Here is a 12,918-nt window from a genome sequence, read left to right on the forward strand (position 1 = left end):
AGAATTCCCAGCCCATCTGGCCTTTCTTTATAACCCAAACCTTCTGTACTTAGTGACGTTCTGGTAAATCTCTCCTGAGTCCCCTCCAGTTTAATACAATCCTTTCTATAACTGGGTGACCAGAACTGGACACAGTATTCCAGAACAGGCCTCACCAAACGTCCAGGTCGCCTCTCATTCTCCTAAACTCTGAGTGCAGGCACAACCTCTCCTCCCAGGACCGTCCCTCCACTCCTGGTAATCCAGTGAACTGTCTGCAACGTCAGCCCCTCTTTCCCTCGGTCGTAGGGAAGGCAGTGGCCGAGTGGTATTATTGCTGGACTCTTAACCCCAAGACCCAGGTAATATTCTGGGGACCTGGGTTTGAATCCTGGCATGGCAGATGCTTGAATTTAAATTCAATAAAAAAAAAATCTGCAGTGAAGAGCCTGTGATGACCAGGACCCTTTGACAAAGGGTCAGTTAGACTCACAATGTCAGCTCTTTGCTCTCCATACAGATACTGCCAGACCTGCTGAGATTTTCCAGCATTTTCTCTTTTGGTTTTAGGAATCTATTGTCGATTGTTGGAAAAAGCACATCTGGTTCACGCGTGCCCTTTCGGGGGAGGAAAGTGCCACCCTGGTCTGGTCTGGCCTACACATGACCCCCCCCCCCCCCCCGGCAATGTGGTTGACTCTTAACTGCCCTCTGGGAAGTGCAGTAAATGCTGGTTATCCAGCGACACCGTCATCTCGTGAATGAGGGGAAAAGAAATGTAAGGGGTCCAATGCTCTTCCCTGTGCTCCCGCTGTGGAGTACCCTGGATAATTTGAGTGAAATCTCCCTATTTTAACACTTTTGGAACGAAGGCCAGCATTCCATTTGCCTTCCCTGTCTGTCGCTGAGCTCTGATGCGAGCTGGGTACGGGCAGAGGAGCTGCCTTGCTGTTTGGTTTTGGGGTCAGGATATTCCTGTTGTTTGGAGTTTGTCCTCCTGCCTTCCAGCCCCAGCCCTGATGACATGTACCCACAGCCCCCATTACAAACCGCAGTGTCTGACAGGGACAGGTGCACTTGGCTGGCTCACCCAACAGGCAAGCTCTCGCTGGGAATTAACAGTGACCGGCAGCATGTTCCAGCTGAGCTTGTGCCAAAGGTCAGCGACTAAACCGGCCTGGCACCGTGCCACTTGGCAGAGGGTGAAACAGCCGGGGGTTTTGTGACAGTGTGTCCCCTTGAATCCCACAGGATTCAGTAATTAGGAAGACAAATACAATGACGGCATTTATATTGAGAGGGTTTGCATATAAAAGCAGGATGTACACCTGAGGCTTTATAAGGCTCTGGTCAGACCACATTTGGAGTATTGTGAGCAGTTTTAGGCCCCATATCTCAGGGAGGATGTACTGGCCCTGGAGAGTGTTCAGAGGACATTCAATAGAATGGTCCCAGGAATGAAAGGCTTAACATATAAGGAACGTTTGAGGTTCTGGGACTATACTCTGAGTTTAGAAGGATTGGGGAGGGGGGAATCTGATTGAAACATACAGAATACTGACTGGCCTGGACCAAGAGGATGTTGGGACGATGTTTCCATCGGTAGGAGAGACTCGGACCCAAGGACACAGTCTTAGAGTAAAGGGAAGACCTTTCAGAAGAGAGAGAAGGAGAAACGTCTTCAGCCGGAGAGCGGGGAATCGATGGGATTCAGTGCCACAGAACACTGGAGGCCAGGTCACTGAGGATATTCAAGATGGAGGTAGATAGGGTCTTGAGTATCAAAGGGATTAAGGGCTATGTGGAGAAACCTGGAGAATGAGGTTGGGAAACTTATCAGCAAAGATTCAATGGCAGAGTAGACTCGATGGGCTGAATGGCCTAATTTCTGCTCCTGTGTGTTATGGTCAGTTAGAGCGCAGTGCTATTGGAGGGTCAGCGCTGCTCTGTCGGAGGGTCAGTGCTGAGGGAGTGCTGCTCTGTCGGAGGGTCAGTGCTGAGGGAGTGCTGCTCTGTCGGAGGGTCAGTGCTGAGGGAGTGCCGCTCTGTCGGAGGGTCAGTGCTGAGGGAGTGCCGCTCTGTCGGAGGGTCAGTGCTGAGGGAGCGCCGCACTGTCGGAGGGTCAGCGCTGAGGGAGCGCCGCTCTGTCGGAGGGTCAGTGCTGAGGGAGTGCCGCACTGTCGGAGGGTCAGTGCTGAGGGAGTGCCGCACTGTCGGAGGGTCAGTGCTGAGGGAGTGCCGCTCTGTCGGAGGGTCAGTGCTGAGGGAGTGCCGCTCTGTCGGAGGGTCAGTGCTGAGGGAGCGCCGCTCTGTCGGAGGGTCAGTGCTGAGGGAGCGCCGCACTGTCGGAGGGTCAGTGCTGAGGGAGCGCCGCACTGTCGGAGGGTCAGTGCTGAGGGAGCGCCGCACTGTCGGAGGGTCAGCGCTGAGGGAGTGGGCACTGTCGGAGGGTCAGTGCTGAGGGAGCGCCGCACTGTCGGAGGGTCAGTGCTGAGGGAGTGCTGCTCTGTCGGAGGGTCAGTACTGAGGGAGTGGACACTGTCGGAGGGTCAGTGCTGAGGAAGTGGGCGCTGTCGGAGGGTCTGTGCTCAGGGAGTGCTGCACTGAGGGTCAGTACTGAGGGAGTGGGCACTGTCGGATGGTCAGTGCTGAGGGAGCGCCGCACTGTCGGAGGGTCAGTGCTGAGGGAGCGCCGCACTGTCGGAGGGTCAGTGCTGAGGGAGCGCCGCACTGTCGAAGAGTGAGTGCTGAGGGAGCGCCGGAGGGTCAGTGCTGAGGGTGCGCTGTTCTGGTGGTGTTGGGGTGTTAATCTGAGACCCCTGGTGGATGTTGAAGATCGGATGTTCACTAATTAAAGCTGAAGAAAGGGCATTGATCCAATGTTTGCAGATCCATGTCAGCTGCTGGCTTTCCTGTGAGAGCTTCCAATCACGTGCTGTGTTTCTGATGAGCTAACTACACCGTCAACACATCACCTCACTGGCTGCCAGGCACCTTGGTGAAGGTGCTAGTAAAATGCAGGGTTGGATTTCTTTCCTGACCAGTTTAATGGGAGGCTTTTCCTTTGAAGCCAGTGGGTAACCTGCTGCTAATTCCCATCAGTCTTTGATGTCTGACAGTGTTCCCATCGAGGGCCCAGCGGGGAATAAGCTGAGCTCTTGGAGAAAATGGTGATTTGGGAAATACTGGTCTGTACGGTGTGGTGACCAGATGCAACACAACACCCCCCCCCCCCCCCCCCCCCCCCCCCCCCACTACTCTCACGTTCATGCTCGCACACTCACTCACACACACACACACACACACACACACACACACACACCCCCACTCTCTCTCTCATGCTCGCACACTCACTCACACACACACACACACACCCCCACTCTCTCTCTCATGCTCGCACACTCACTCACACACACACACCCACACACACCCACCCACCCACTCTCACACTCATGCTTGCACACTCACACACGCCCCCACTCTCACACTCATGCTCGCGCACACACACACACACACACACTCACACTCACGCTCATGCTCGCACACTCACACACGCCCCCACTCTCACGCTCATGCTCGCACACTCACACACGCCCCCACTCTCACGCTCATGCTCGCACACTCACACACGCCCCCACTCTCACGCTCATGCTCGCACACTCACACACGCCCCCACTCTCACGCTCATGCTTGCACACTCTCACACGCCCCCACTCTCACACTCGCACACACACACCCCCCCACTCTCTCACTTGCACACACACACCCCCCCACTCTCACACTCCTGCTCGCGCACACACACCCAAACACACCCCTCACTCTCACGCTCATGCTCGCGCATTCGTGCACACACACCCCACTCTCTCACTCATGCTCGCACGCACTCACTCTCTCGCACTTGCACACACTCACCGTACCCCACACAGTCCCTTGCCCTGATGAGAGGGACGGCATGTTTGGTTTTGAGGAGTGACAGGTTAAGGGTGGCCCCAGGCATCAAAGCTGGAAAGCTCACAGAGAGGGGCAGGAGGGAGTTACAGAGATAGGGAGGGGGAGAGGGGCAGGAGGGAGTTACAGAGATAGGGAGGGGGAGAGGGGCAGGAGGGGGTGATAGAGATAGGGAGGGGGAGAGGGGCAGGAGGGGGTGACAGAGAAAGGGAGGGAGGGTAGGGGTCAGAGGGGGTGACAGAGATAGGGAGGGGGTGTACAGCACTGTTGCCCATTCTCACTGAACACTGGGGTTGGATGTGACTGTCTAACCTGGTGACCCTGTGCTTCCTCCCACAGATTATACAGTATCAGACTGTTCGCTATGACATTCTACCTCTGTCTCCAATCTCAAGAAACCGACTCAGTGAGTATTTACTCAGTAACTACTGTTCACACTCATGCCTCATCCCTTTGTTGTGTCTCTCTCTCTCTCTCTCCCTCTCCCCCTCAACCCCCTCCCCAACCCTCCCTCCCCAACACTCCCTCCATCCCCTGCTCCCTCCCTCCCCCCATCTCTCGCTTCTCCCCAGCCCCCTCTTTTCTCCACCCCCCCCCCCCCCCCCCCCCCCCCGCGGCCTCCCCAACGTGTCCCTGTTGCCCCCACACACCCCCCCGGCTGACCTTTCCCGTCACTGTGACACTGTTGTCTTCTTGCTCCAGGTCAGGTGAAAGGGAAGGTGCTGGTTCTCGATCTAGACGAGACGTTAATCCACTCCCACCACGACGGAGTCTTACGGCCGACAGTACGACCGGGGACTCCTCCTGACTTTATCCTGAAGGTGAACGGAGCGCTGGCGTCTCCCCGTGAGGGTTGGTGGGTGGGAGGGAGTCAGACTCTCAGCTGGGGGAATGGGTGGTAACGCTGCAGCTTTGGAGTGGGAGGCCTGGGCTTGGGGTCTGTCTCCCCTGTTATGACAGCCTCTCTGAACTCTCTCTCTCCAGGTTGTGATTGATAAACATCCTGTTCGGTTCTTCGTTCATAAACGACCACACGTCGACTTTTTCCTGGATGTGGTGAGTACTCTGTATCCTCCCCCGGGGTCACCCTCCCTCCCTGGGTCACCCTCCCTCCCGGGGTCTCCCTCCCTCCCTCCCTCCCTGGGTCACCCTCCCTCCCTCCCGGGGTCACCCTCCCTCCCTCCCGGGGTCTCTCTCCCTCCCTCCCGGGGTCTCTCTCCCTCCCTCCCGGGGTCTCTCTCTCTCTCTTCCTCCCTCCCTCCCTCCCTCCCTCCCTCCCTCCCTGGGTCTCTCTGTCTCCCTCCCTCCCTCCCTCCCTCCCTCCCGGGGTCTCTCTGTCTCCCTCCCTCCCTCCCTCCCTCCCTGGGTCTCTGTCTGTCTGTCTCCCTCCCTCCCACCTGGGGTCTCTATGTCTCCCTCCCTCCCTCCCTGGGTCTGTCTCCCTCCCTGGGTCTCTCTGTCTCCCTCCCTGGGTCTCTCTGTCTCCCTCCCTCCCTCCCTGGGTCTCTGTCTGTCTGTCTGTCTCCCTCCCTCCCTCCCTGGGTCTCCCTCCCTCCCTCCCTGGGTCTCTCTCTGTCTCCCTCCCTCCCACCCGGGGTCTCTGTCTGTCTGTCTCCCTCCCTCCCTCCCTGGGTCTCTCTGTCTCCCTCCCTCCCACCCGGGGTCTCTGTCTGTCTGTCTCCCTCCCTCCCTCCCTGGGTCTCTCTGTCTCTCTCCCTCCCTCCCTCCCTGGGTCTCTCTGTCTCCCTCCCTGGGTCTCTCTGTCTCCCTCCCTCCCTCCCTGGGTCTCTCTGTCTCCCTCCCTCCCTCCCTCCCTGGGTCTCTCTGTCTCTCTCTCTCCCTCCCTCCCTCCCTGGGTCTCTCTGTCTGTCTCTCTCCCTCCCTCCCTCCCTCCCTCCCTGGGTCTCTCTGTCTCTCTCTCTCCCTCCCTCCCTCCCTGGGTCTCTCTCTCTCCCTCCCTCCCTCCCTGGGTCTCTCTGTCTCCCTCCGTCCCTCCCGGGGTCTCTCTGTCTCCCTCCCTCCCGGGGTCTCTGTCTGTCTCCCTCCCTCCCTCCCGGGGTCTCTCTGTCTCCCTCCCTCCCTCCCGGGGTCTCTGTCTGTCTCCCTCCCTCCCTCCCTCCCTCCTGGGGTCTCTGTCTGTCTCCCTCCCTCCCTCCCGGGGTCTCTGTCTGTCTCCCTCCCTCCCTCCCTCCCTCCCTCCCTCCCTCCTGGGGTCTCTGTCTGTCTCCCTCCCTCCCTCCTGGGGTCTCTGTCTGTCTCCCTCCCTCCCTCCCGGGGTCTCTGTCTGTCTGTCTCCCTCCCTCCCGGGGTCTCTGTCTGTCTCCCTCCCTCCCTCCCTCCCGGGGTCTCTGTCTGTCTCCCTCCCTCCCTCCCGGGGTCTTTGTCTGTCTCCCTCCCTCCCTCCCGGGGTCTCTGTCTCCCTCCCTCCCTCCCTGGGTGTCTGTCTCCCTCCCGGGGTCTCTGTCTGTCTCCCTCCCTCCATCCTGGGGTCTCTCTGTCTGTCTCCATCCCGGGGTCTCTCTGTCTCTCCTCCTCCCTCCCTCCCTCCCTTTCTGTGGCTCTCTCTCTCTCTCTCTCCTCTCCCTGTCTCTCCTCTCCCTGTCTCTCTCTCTCTCTTGCTCTCTCTTTCCCCGCCGACTCTCTCTGTCTGTCTCTCTGTCTGTCTGTCTCCCTCTGTGTCTCTCTCTCTCTCTCTCTCACTCTCTCTCTGTCTCTCTGTCTCTCTCTCTCTCTCTCGCTCTGTCTCTGTCTCTCTTACCTTGCCAGCTAGCTGACCCCCCCTCTCTCACTGCTGTGTTGCCAGGTCAGTCAGTGGTATGAGTTGGTGGTTTTCACTGCCAGCATGGAGATCTATGGCTCTGCTGTTGCTGACAAACTGGACAATAACAGACAGATATTAAAAAGAAGATATTACAGACAGGTAACAGAGGCTGCTCCCTCCCTCAACCTGCGCAGTTGTATCCTGAGAAGTGACGTGGGGTTTGGGAGCGCTTGTATCCTGCCTGTCACGGGCTCGGGGAGGGGATTGGTCGTTTCTTTGTGTCAGGCAGAGATTCTACTGTGAGGGCAAAAGTGGGGGTTTCAGCTCCTGGCCCTGACGAGTGCCTTCTGCTGTTCCAGGTGAGCACAGGAGCCACGTGTGTTCCCAAACTGATGGGTAAGAGCAAACTAATTCCGAGAGGGAAAAGACCCTTCGGCCCATTGAGTCTATTCTGCTATCTTGGCTGACTTGGGGATTCGGTTCCACTTTCCCGCTTTGGAATCCATCTTGGCCGAAAGTGTAGCCAACGACTGAGTATTCCCAGCCCCAGCCCTGGGAATTCCACCGCCCCAGCCCTGGGAATTCCACCGCCCCAGCCCTGGGAATTCCACCGCCCCAGCCCTGGGAATTCCACCGCCCCAGCCCTGGGAATTCCACCGCCCCAGCCCTGGGAATTCCACCGCCCCAGCCCTGGGAATTCCACCGCCCCAGCCCTGGGAAATCCACCGCCCCAGCCCTGGGAAATCCACCGCCCCAGCCCTGGGAAATCCACCGCCCCAGCCCTGGGAAATCCACCGCCCCAGCCCTGGGAAATCCACCGCCCCAGCCCTGGGAAATCCACCGCCCCAGCCCTGGGAAATCCACCGCCCCAGCCCTGGGAAATCCACCGCCCCAGCCCTGGGAAATCCACCGCCCCAGCCCTGGGAAATCCACCGCCCCAGCCCTGGGAAATCCACCGCCCCAGCCCTGGGAAATCCACCGCCCCAGCCCTGGGAAATCCACCGCCCCAGCCCTGGGAAATCCACCGCCCCAGCCCTGGGAAATCCACCGCCCCAGCCCTGGGAAATCCACCGCCCCAGCCCTGGGAAATCCACCGCCCCAGCCCTGGGAAATCCACCGCCCCAGCCCTGGGAAATCCACCGCCCCAGCGAAGACGTTTCTCTTGATCTGAGACCGGAATGATCAGCCCGTTTGTCCTGACCTCTGTGTGTGTGTGTGTGTGTGTGTGTGTGTGTGTGTGTGTGTGTGTGTGTGTGTGTGTGTGTCAGTGAGTAAGTAACACGGCCCCTGAATGTTCCAACGAGACAATATCATTCGTCCAAATGCCTGAAACTAGCAGCCCGACATAGGCAGCCTCTCACGCGTGGGCCACTCCTCTCCTCACAGCCACTGTTTCATAAATGTGAATGAAACATTCTCTCAGAGTAGGTGCAAGAATCCCAAATTTAAAATCATCAGGAACAGGCCATTCAGCCCCTCATAACAAAACTGACATTCCTCACGGTCCCTGCCCCCGTCCGTCCCCCCCGTTCCCTTAACCCTGGACTCCCAGTCTGATCCAGAATCTCAGCCTTCAATATCCACAAGAACTTTGCCCCCCCCCCCCACACAGCACTCTGTTCTCCCCCCCCCCCAGCAATCCCTCTGTCCCAGCGGATGATCCGACGGAACCTTTTTGGAAATGCTCAGCATTGTTTCTAACAGGCCTGTGTTCAATTTGACTTCTTTCCTTTTAATATTCTAAAAGAAGCTCTGATCGTCCGTTTTTATATTCCTCACTAGTATAACGTCTGTTTGCCACCTTTCTCTCTCTCACCGAGTCACCCAGCACGGAAACAGACCCTTCAGCCCAACCAGTCCACGCCGACCATAATCCCGAATTAAACCAGTCCCACCTGCCCGCTCCTGGGCCATATCCCTCCAAACCTTTCCCATTCGTGTTCTTATCCAAAACTCTTTTAAATGTTTTAAGTGTAGCTGCATCCACTACTTCCTCAGGACGTTCATTCTGTGTAAAAAAAACACAAAGACCCTCATGTCTATGCTGCCCAGATATCCCAACCCAATCTGTCCCACCTGCCAGCACCCGGCCCATCTCCCTCCAAACCCTTCCTATTCATATACCCATCCAAATGCCTTTTTAAATGTTGTAATTGTACCAGCCTCCACCACTTCCTCTGGCAGCTCATTCCATACACGTACCACCCTCTGCGTGAAAAAGTTGCCCCTTTGGTCTCTTTTATACCTTTCCCCTCTCATCCTAAACCTATGCCCTCTAGTTCTGGACTCCCTGACCCCAGGGAAAAGACTTTGCCTATTTACCCGATCCATGCCCCTCATAATTTTATGAACCTCTATAAGGTCTCCCCTCAGCCTCCGACGCTCCAGGGAAAACAGCCCCAGCCTGTTCAGCCTCTCCCTGTAGCTCAGATCCTCCAACCCTGGCAACATCCTTGTGAATCTTTTCTCAACCCTTTCATGTTTCACAACATCTTTCCAATACGTAGGGACTGCCACTGATTTTAGTCCTCTTGTATGCTTTTCCTTTCAACTTTTCTTGCTCTTCCCAAATTCCTTGGTAGATTGATTTATTACTCTCGGAGAATCTTTCCTGCTGACTGGGAGTTTTGCCGAGAGTCATGGATTACCTCCTTAAATGCTGCTTGCTTACTGTTGTTCCTGCTCCCCTTCCCACCCAGTTCACTTTCACTAACCTCCATCCTCACTTCATTGTCAGTCCCTTCACTCGAAGTGGTTTTCGACCCAAGTTTATCGCTCAAACTGAATGTTAAATCCTAAAATGTTCGGAGCGTTATTTTCCCAAGGGATAATTTTACCTTGGTGATTATTTAATGCACTCACCACTTGCTCCCTTTCAGAGGGAACGGCAGAAGGAAGTGGAGTACGTTGGTTGATAATTTGGAGGTGCCGGTGTTGGACTGGGGTGTACAAAGTTAAAAATCACACAACACCAGGTTATAGTCCAACAGGTTTAATTGGAAGCACTAGCTTTCGGAGCGACGCTCCTTCATCAGGTGATAGTGGAGGGCTCGATCGTAACACAGAATTTACAGTGTGATGTAACTGAAATTATATGTTGAAAAATTGATTGTCTGTTAAGCCGTTCATCTGTTAGAATACAGTGATCTAGCTAGTGAGCTTCCAATTAAACCTGTTGGACTATAAGCTGGTGTTGTGTGATTTTTAACTACGTTGGTTGAGTTTGAGATCAGTCAGGATTGCAGGAGATTGTATCGAAAGTCCCCTGCAGGGAAAAGGGACGTGTTCTCATTCAGTGGTGGGACACTTGGACAACACCAAGTCCCTGGTACCCTCGCCTCGACCACTGAGCTCAACAGCCACCATTTTCTCTTCTTATAAAAATTGTTGTTCCCTTTGAGGTTTCACATTCTTGCGTCTGTCCAGATGCCAGCAAGACGAAAGGTTTTGCTAATGTCCCAATTGTTTACGAAATTGGGAGGGGGCGGGGGGGTAAGGTGCTGCAGGATTGATGGGAGCTGTCTCAAATACGTCGACTAACTAGTTGTAATGTATTTTTTCAATTTGTTTCTAATGTCTCTCTCTCTCTCTTCCTCTCACATGAATTCCAACAGCACTGTACTCTAGAACTAGGGAGCTATATAAAAGATCTCTCCGTAGTACACGGTGATCTGTCCAGCATTATCATATTGGGACAATTCGCCAGGCGCGTACAGAAGCCATCCAGGTAAGCGAGATTCCCAAATCACAGCCATCTCTTCCACTGTCATCCCTCGCTGTGATTACATCACTTCCAGTGTGTGCCTCTGGGGGATTGTACAGTCTCTCGTCTGAGTCTCAACGCTGTTAGTTCAAGCCCCCCAAAATTATGGTGCCCGTAATCCAGGCTGATTAGCCCACTGTCACTCGCAAGGGAGTGCAGCACTGTCGGAGGGTCAGTGCTGAGGGAGTGCAGCACTGTCGGAGGGTCAGTGCTGAGGGAGTGCAGCACTGTCGGAGGGTCAGTGCTGAGGGAGTGCAGCACTGTCGGAGGGTCAGTGCAGAGGGAGTGCAGCACTGTCGGAGGGTCAGTGCAGAGGGAGTGCAGCACTGTCGGAGGGTCAGTGCAGAGGGAGTGCAGCACTGTCGGAGGGTCAGTGCAGAGGGAGTGCAGCACTGTCGGAGGGTCAGTGCAGAGGGAGTGCAGCACTGTCGGAGGGTCAGTGCAGAGGGAGTGCAGCACTGTCGGAGGGTCAGTGCAGAGGGAGTGCAGCACTGTCGGAGGGTCAGTGCAGAGGGAGTGCAGCACTGTCGGAGGGTCAGTGCAGAGGGAGTGCAGCACTGTCGGAGGGGTCAGTGCAGAGGGAGTGCAGCACTGTCGGAGGGTCAGTGCAGAGGGAGCGCCGCACTGTGGGAGGGTCAGTGCTGAGGGAGTGCCGCACTGTCAGAGGGTCAGCGCTGAGGGAGTGCCGCACTGTCAGAGGGTCAGCGCTGAGGGAACCTAAGAACAAGGTACTGGAGTCGACCATTCAGTCCCTCCTGTTGTGCTTCAGTCTCCTCTCCACCTTCCTGTCTGTTCCCCAATATCCTTCAGCCTGTTACTAATTAAACATCTCTCTTTCTATCCCACTGCACGCTGACATAGTTCTACAGCTCCACAAGAGAAGGAATTCCTCCTTATCTCTATTTGTAATCTGCTAATCCTCATCCTCATTCTCGATTACCCTCAATGAGGAAACATCCTCTCTACATCTCATTTGTCTATCCTCTCTGGCAATTTGTATTCATCAATTTGATGCCCTCTGTATGTTTTTCGTGATTTTGTACACCTTAATCAAATTTCCCCTCAGCTCTCTCTGCTCTGAGGAAAATGTCACTGATTGGCCCCAGCCTCCCCTCATCGCTGACTGATTGATTGATTGGCCCCCAGCCTCCCCTCATCGCTGACTGATTGATTGGCCCCAGCCTCCCCTCATCGCTGACTGATTGACTGGCCCCAGCCTCCCCTCATCGCTGACTGATTGACTGGCCCCAGCCTCCCCTCATCGCTGACTGATTGACTGGCCCCAGCCTCCCCTCATCGCTGACTGATTGATTGGCCCCAGCCTCCCCTCATCGCTGACTGATTGATTGGCCCAGCCTCCCCTCATCGCTGACTGATTGATTGATTGGCCCCAGCCTCCCCTCATCGCTGATTGATTGATTGGCCCCAGCCTCCCCTCATCGCTGACTGATTGATTGATTGGCCCCAGCCTCCCCTCATCGCTGATTGATTGATTGGCCCCAGCCTCCCCTCATCGCTGACTGATTGATTGGCCCCAGCCTCCCCTCATCGCTGACTGATTGATTGATTGGCCCCAGCCTCCCCTCATCGCTGATTGATTGATTGGCCCCAGCCTCCCCTCATCGCTGACTGATTGATTGGCCCCAGCCTCCCCTCATCGCTGACTGATTGATTGATTGGCCCCAGCCTCCCCTCATCGCTGACTGACTGATTGGCCCCAGCCTCCCCTCATCGCTGACTGATTGATTGATTGGCCCCAGCCTCCCCTCATCACTGATTGATTGATTGGCCCCAGCCTCCCCTCATCGCTGACTGATTGATTGATTGCCCCAGCCTCCCCTCATCGCTGACTGATTGATTGGCCCCAGCCTCCCCTCATCGCTGACTGATTGATTGATTGGCCCCAGCCTCCCCTCATCACTGATTGATTGATTGGCCCCAGCCTCCCCTCATCGCTGACTGATTGATTGGCCCCAGCCTCCCCTCATCGCTGATTGATTGATTGGCCCCAGCCTCCCCTCATCGCTGACTGATTGATTGGCCCCAGCCTCCCCTCAATCGCTGACTGATTGATTGGCCCCAGTGCAGGGAACATCCAGGTGAATTTCCTCTGTATCCTCTCCAGTGCAATCCCATCGTTCCGATAGTGGGGGGACCAGAACTGCCCACTGTGCTCCAGCTGGGGCCTAGCTAACATTATATCTAGCTGCACTCCAACCTCCTCACTCTCCTGCTGTTGAACAGAGTAGAATGAAGGAAGAGGAGTTGAAAAGGAATTACAACGAGGGAAAGGACTTTTTCTGTTGAATGAGCCTCTGGAAGTTTCAGGGCGAACGGAATACAGGGTTCAATGTGGAGAAAGTGAAAAGGTGTGAGGAGTGACAATATCGGGAAGGGAAACCCACATTTTACACACAACCTTTTCACTGAGAGTGCTTTATGGTGTCAGTGTAGAGGGAGCTTTACT

The 12,918-nt window shown here is 55.7% G+C and overlaps 1 protein-coding gene across 1 annotated transcript in view; it reads left to right on the forward strand.

Moving 5' to 3' along the window:
• Positions 1 to 12,918, forward strand: part of LOC140492631 (CTD nuclear envelope phosphatase 1-like) — a 54,912-nt gene that overhangs the window by 36,872 nt on the left and 5,122 nt on the right. Inside the window, 6 exon segments of the mRNA XM_072591661.1 lie at positions 4,267 to 4,333; positions 4,630 to 4,748; positions 4,912 to 4,983; positions 6,731 to 6,847; positions 10,303 to 10,380; positions 10,382 to 10,415. Of these exon segments, the coding sequence (XP_072447762.1) occupies positions 4,267 to 4,333; positions 4,630 to 4,748; positions 4,912 to 4,983; positions 6,731 to 6,847; positions 10,303 to 10,380; positions 10,382 to 10,415 (487 nt within the window).

The sequence above is a fragment of the Chiloscyllium punctatum genome, chromosome 21 (assembly GCF_047496795.1).
Source record: "Chiloscyllium punctatum isolate Juve2018m chromosome 21, sChiPun1.3, whole genome shotgun sequence".
Lineage (NCBI taxonomy): Eukaryota > Metazoa > Chordata > Chondrichthyes > Orectolobiformes > Hemiscylliidae > Chiloscyllium > Chiloscyllium punctatum.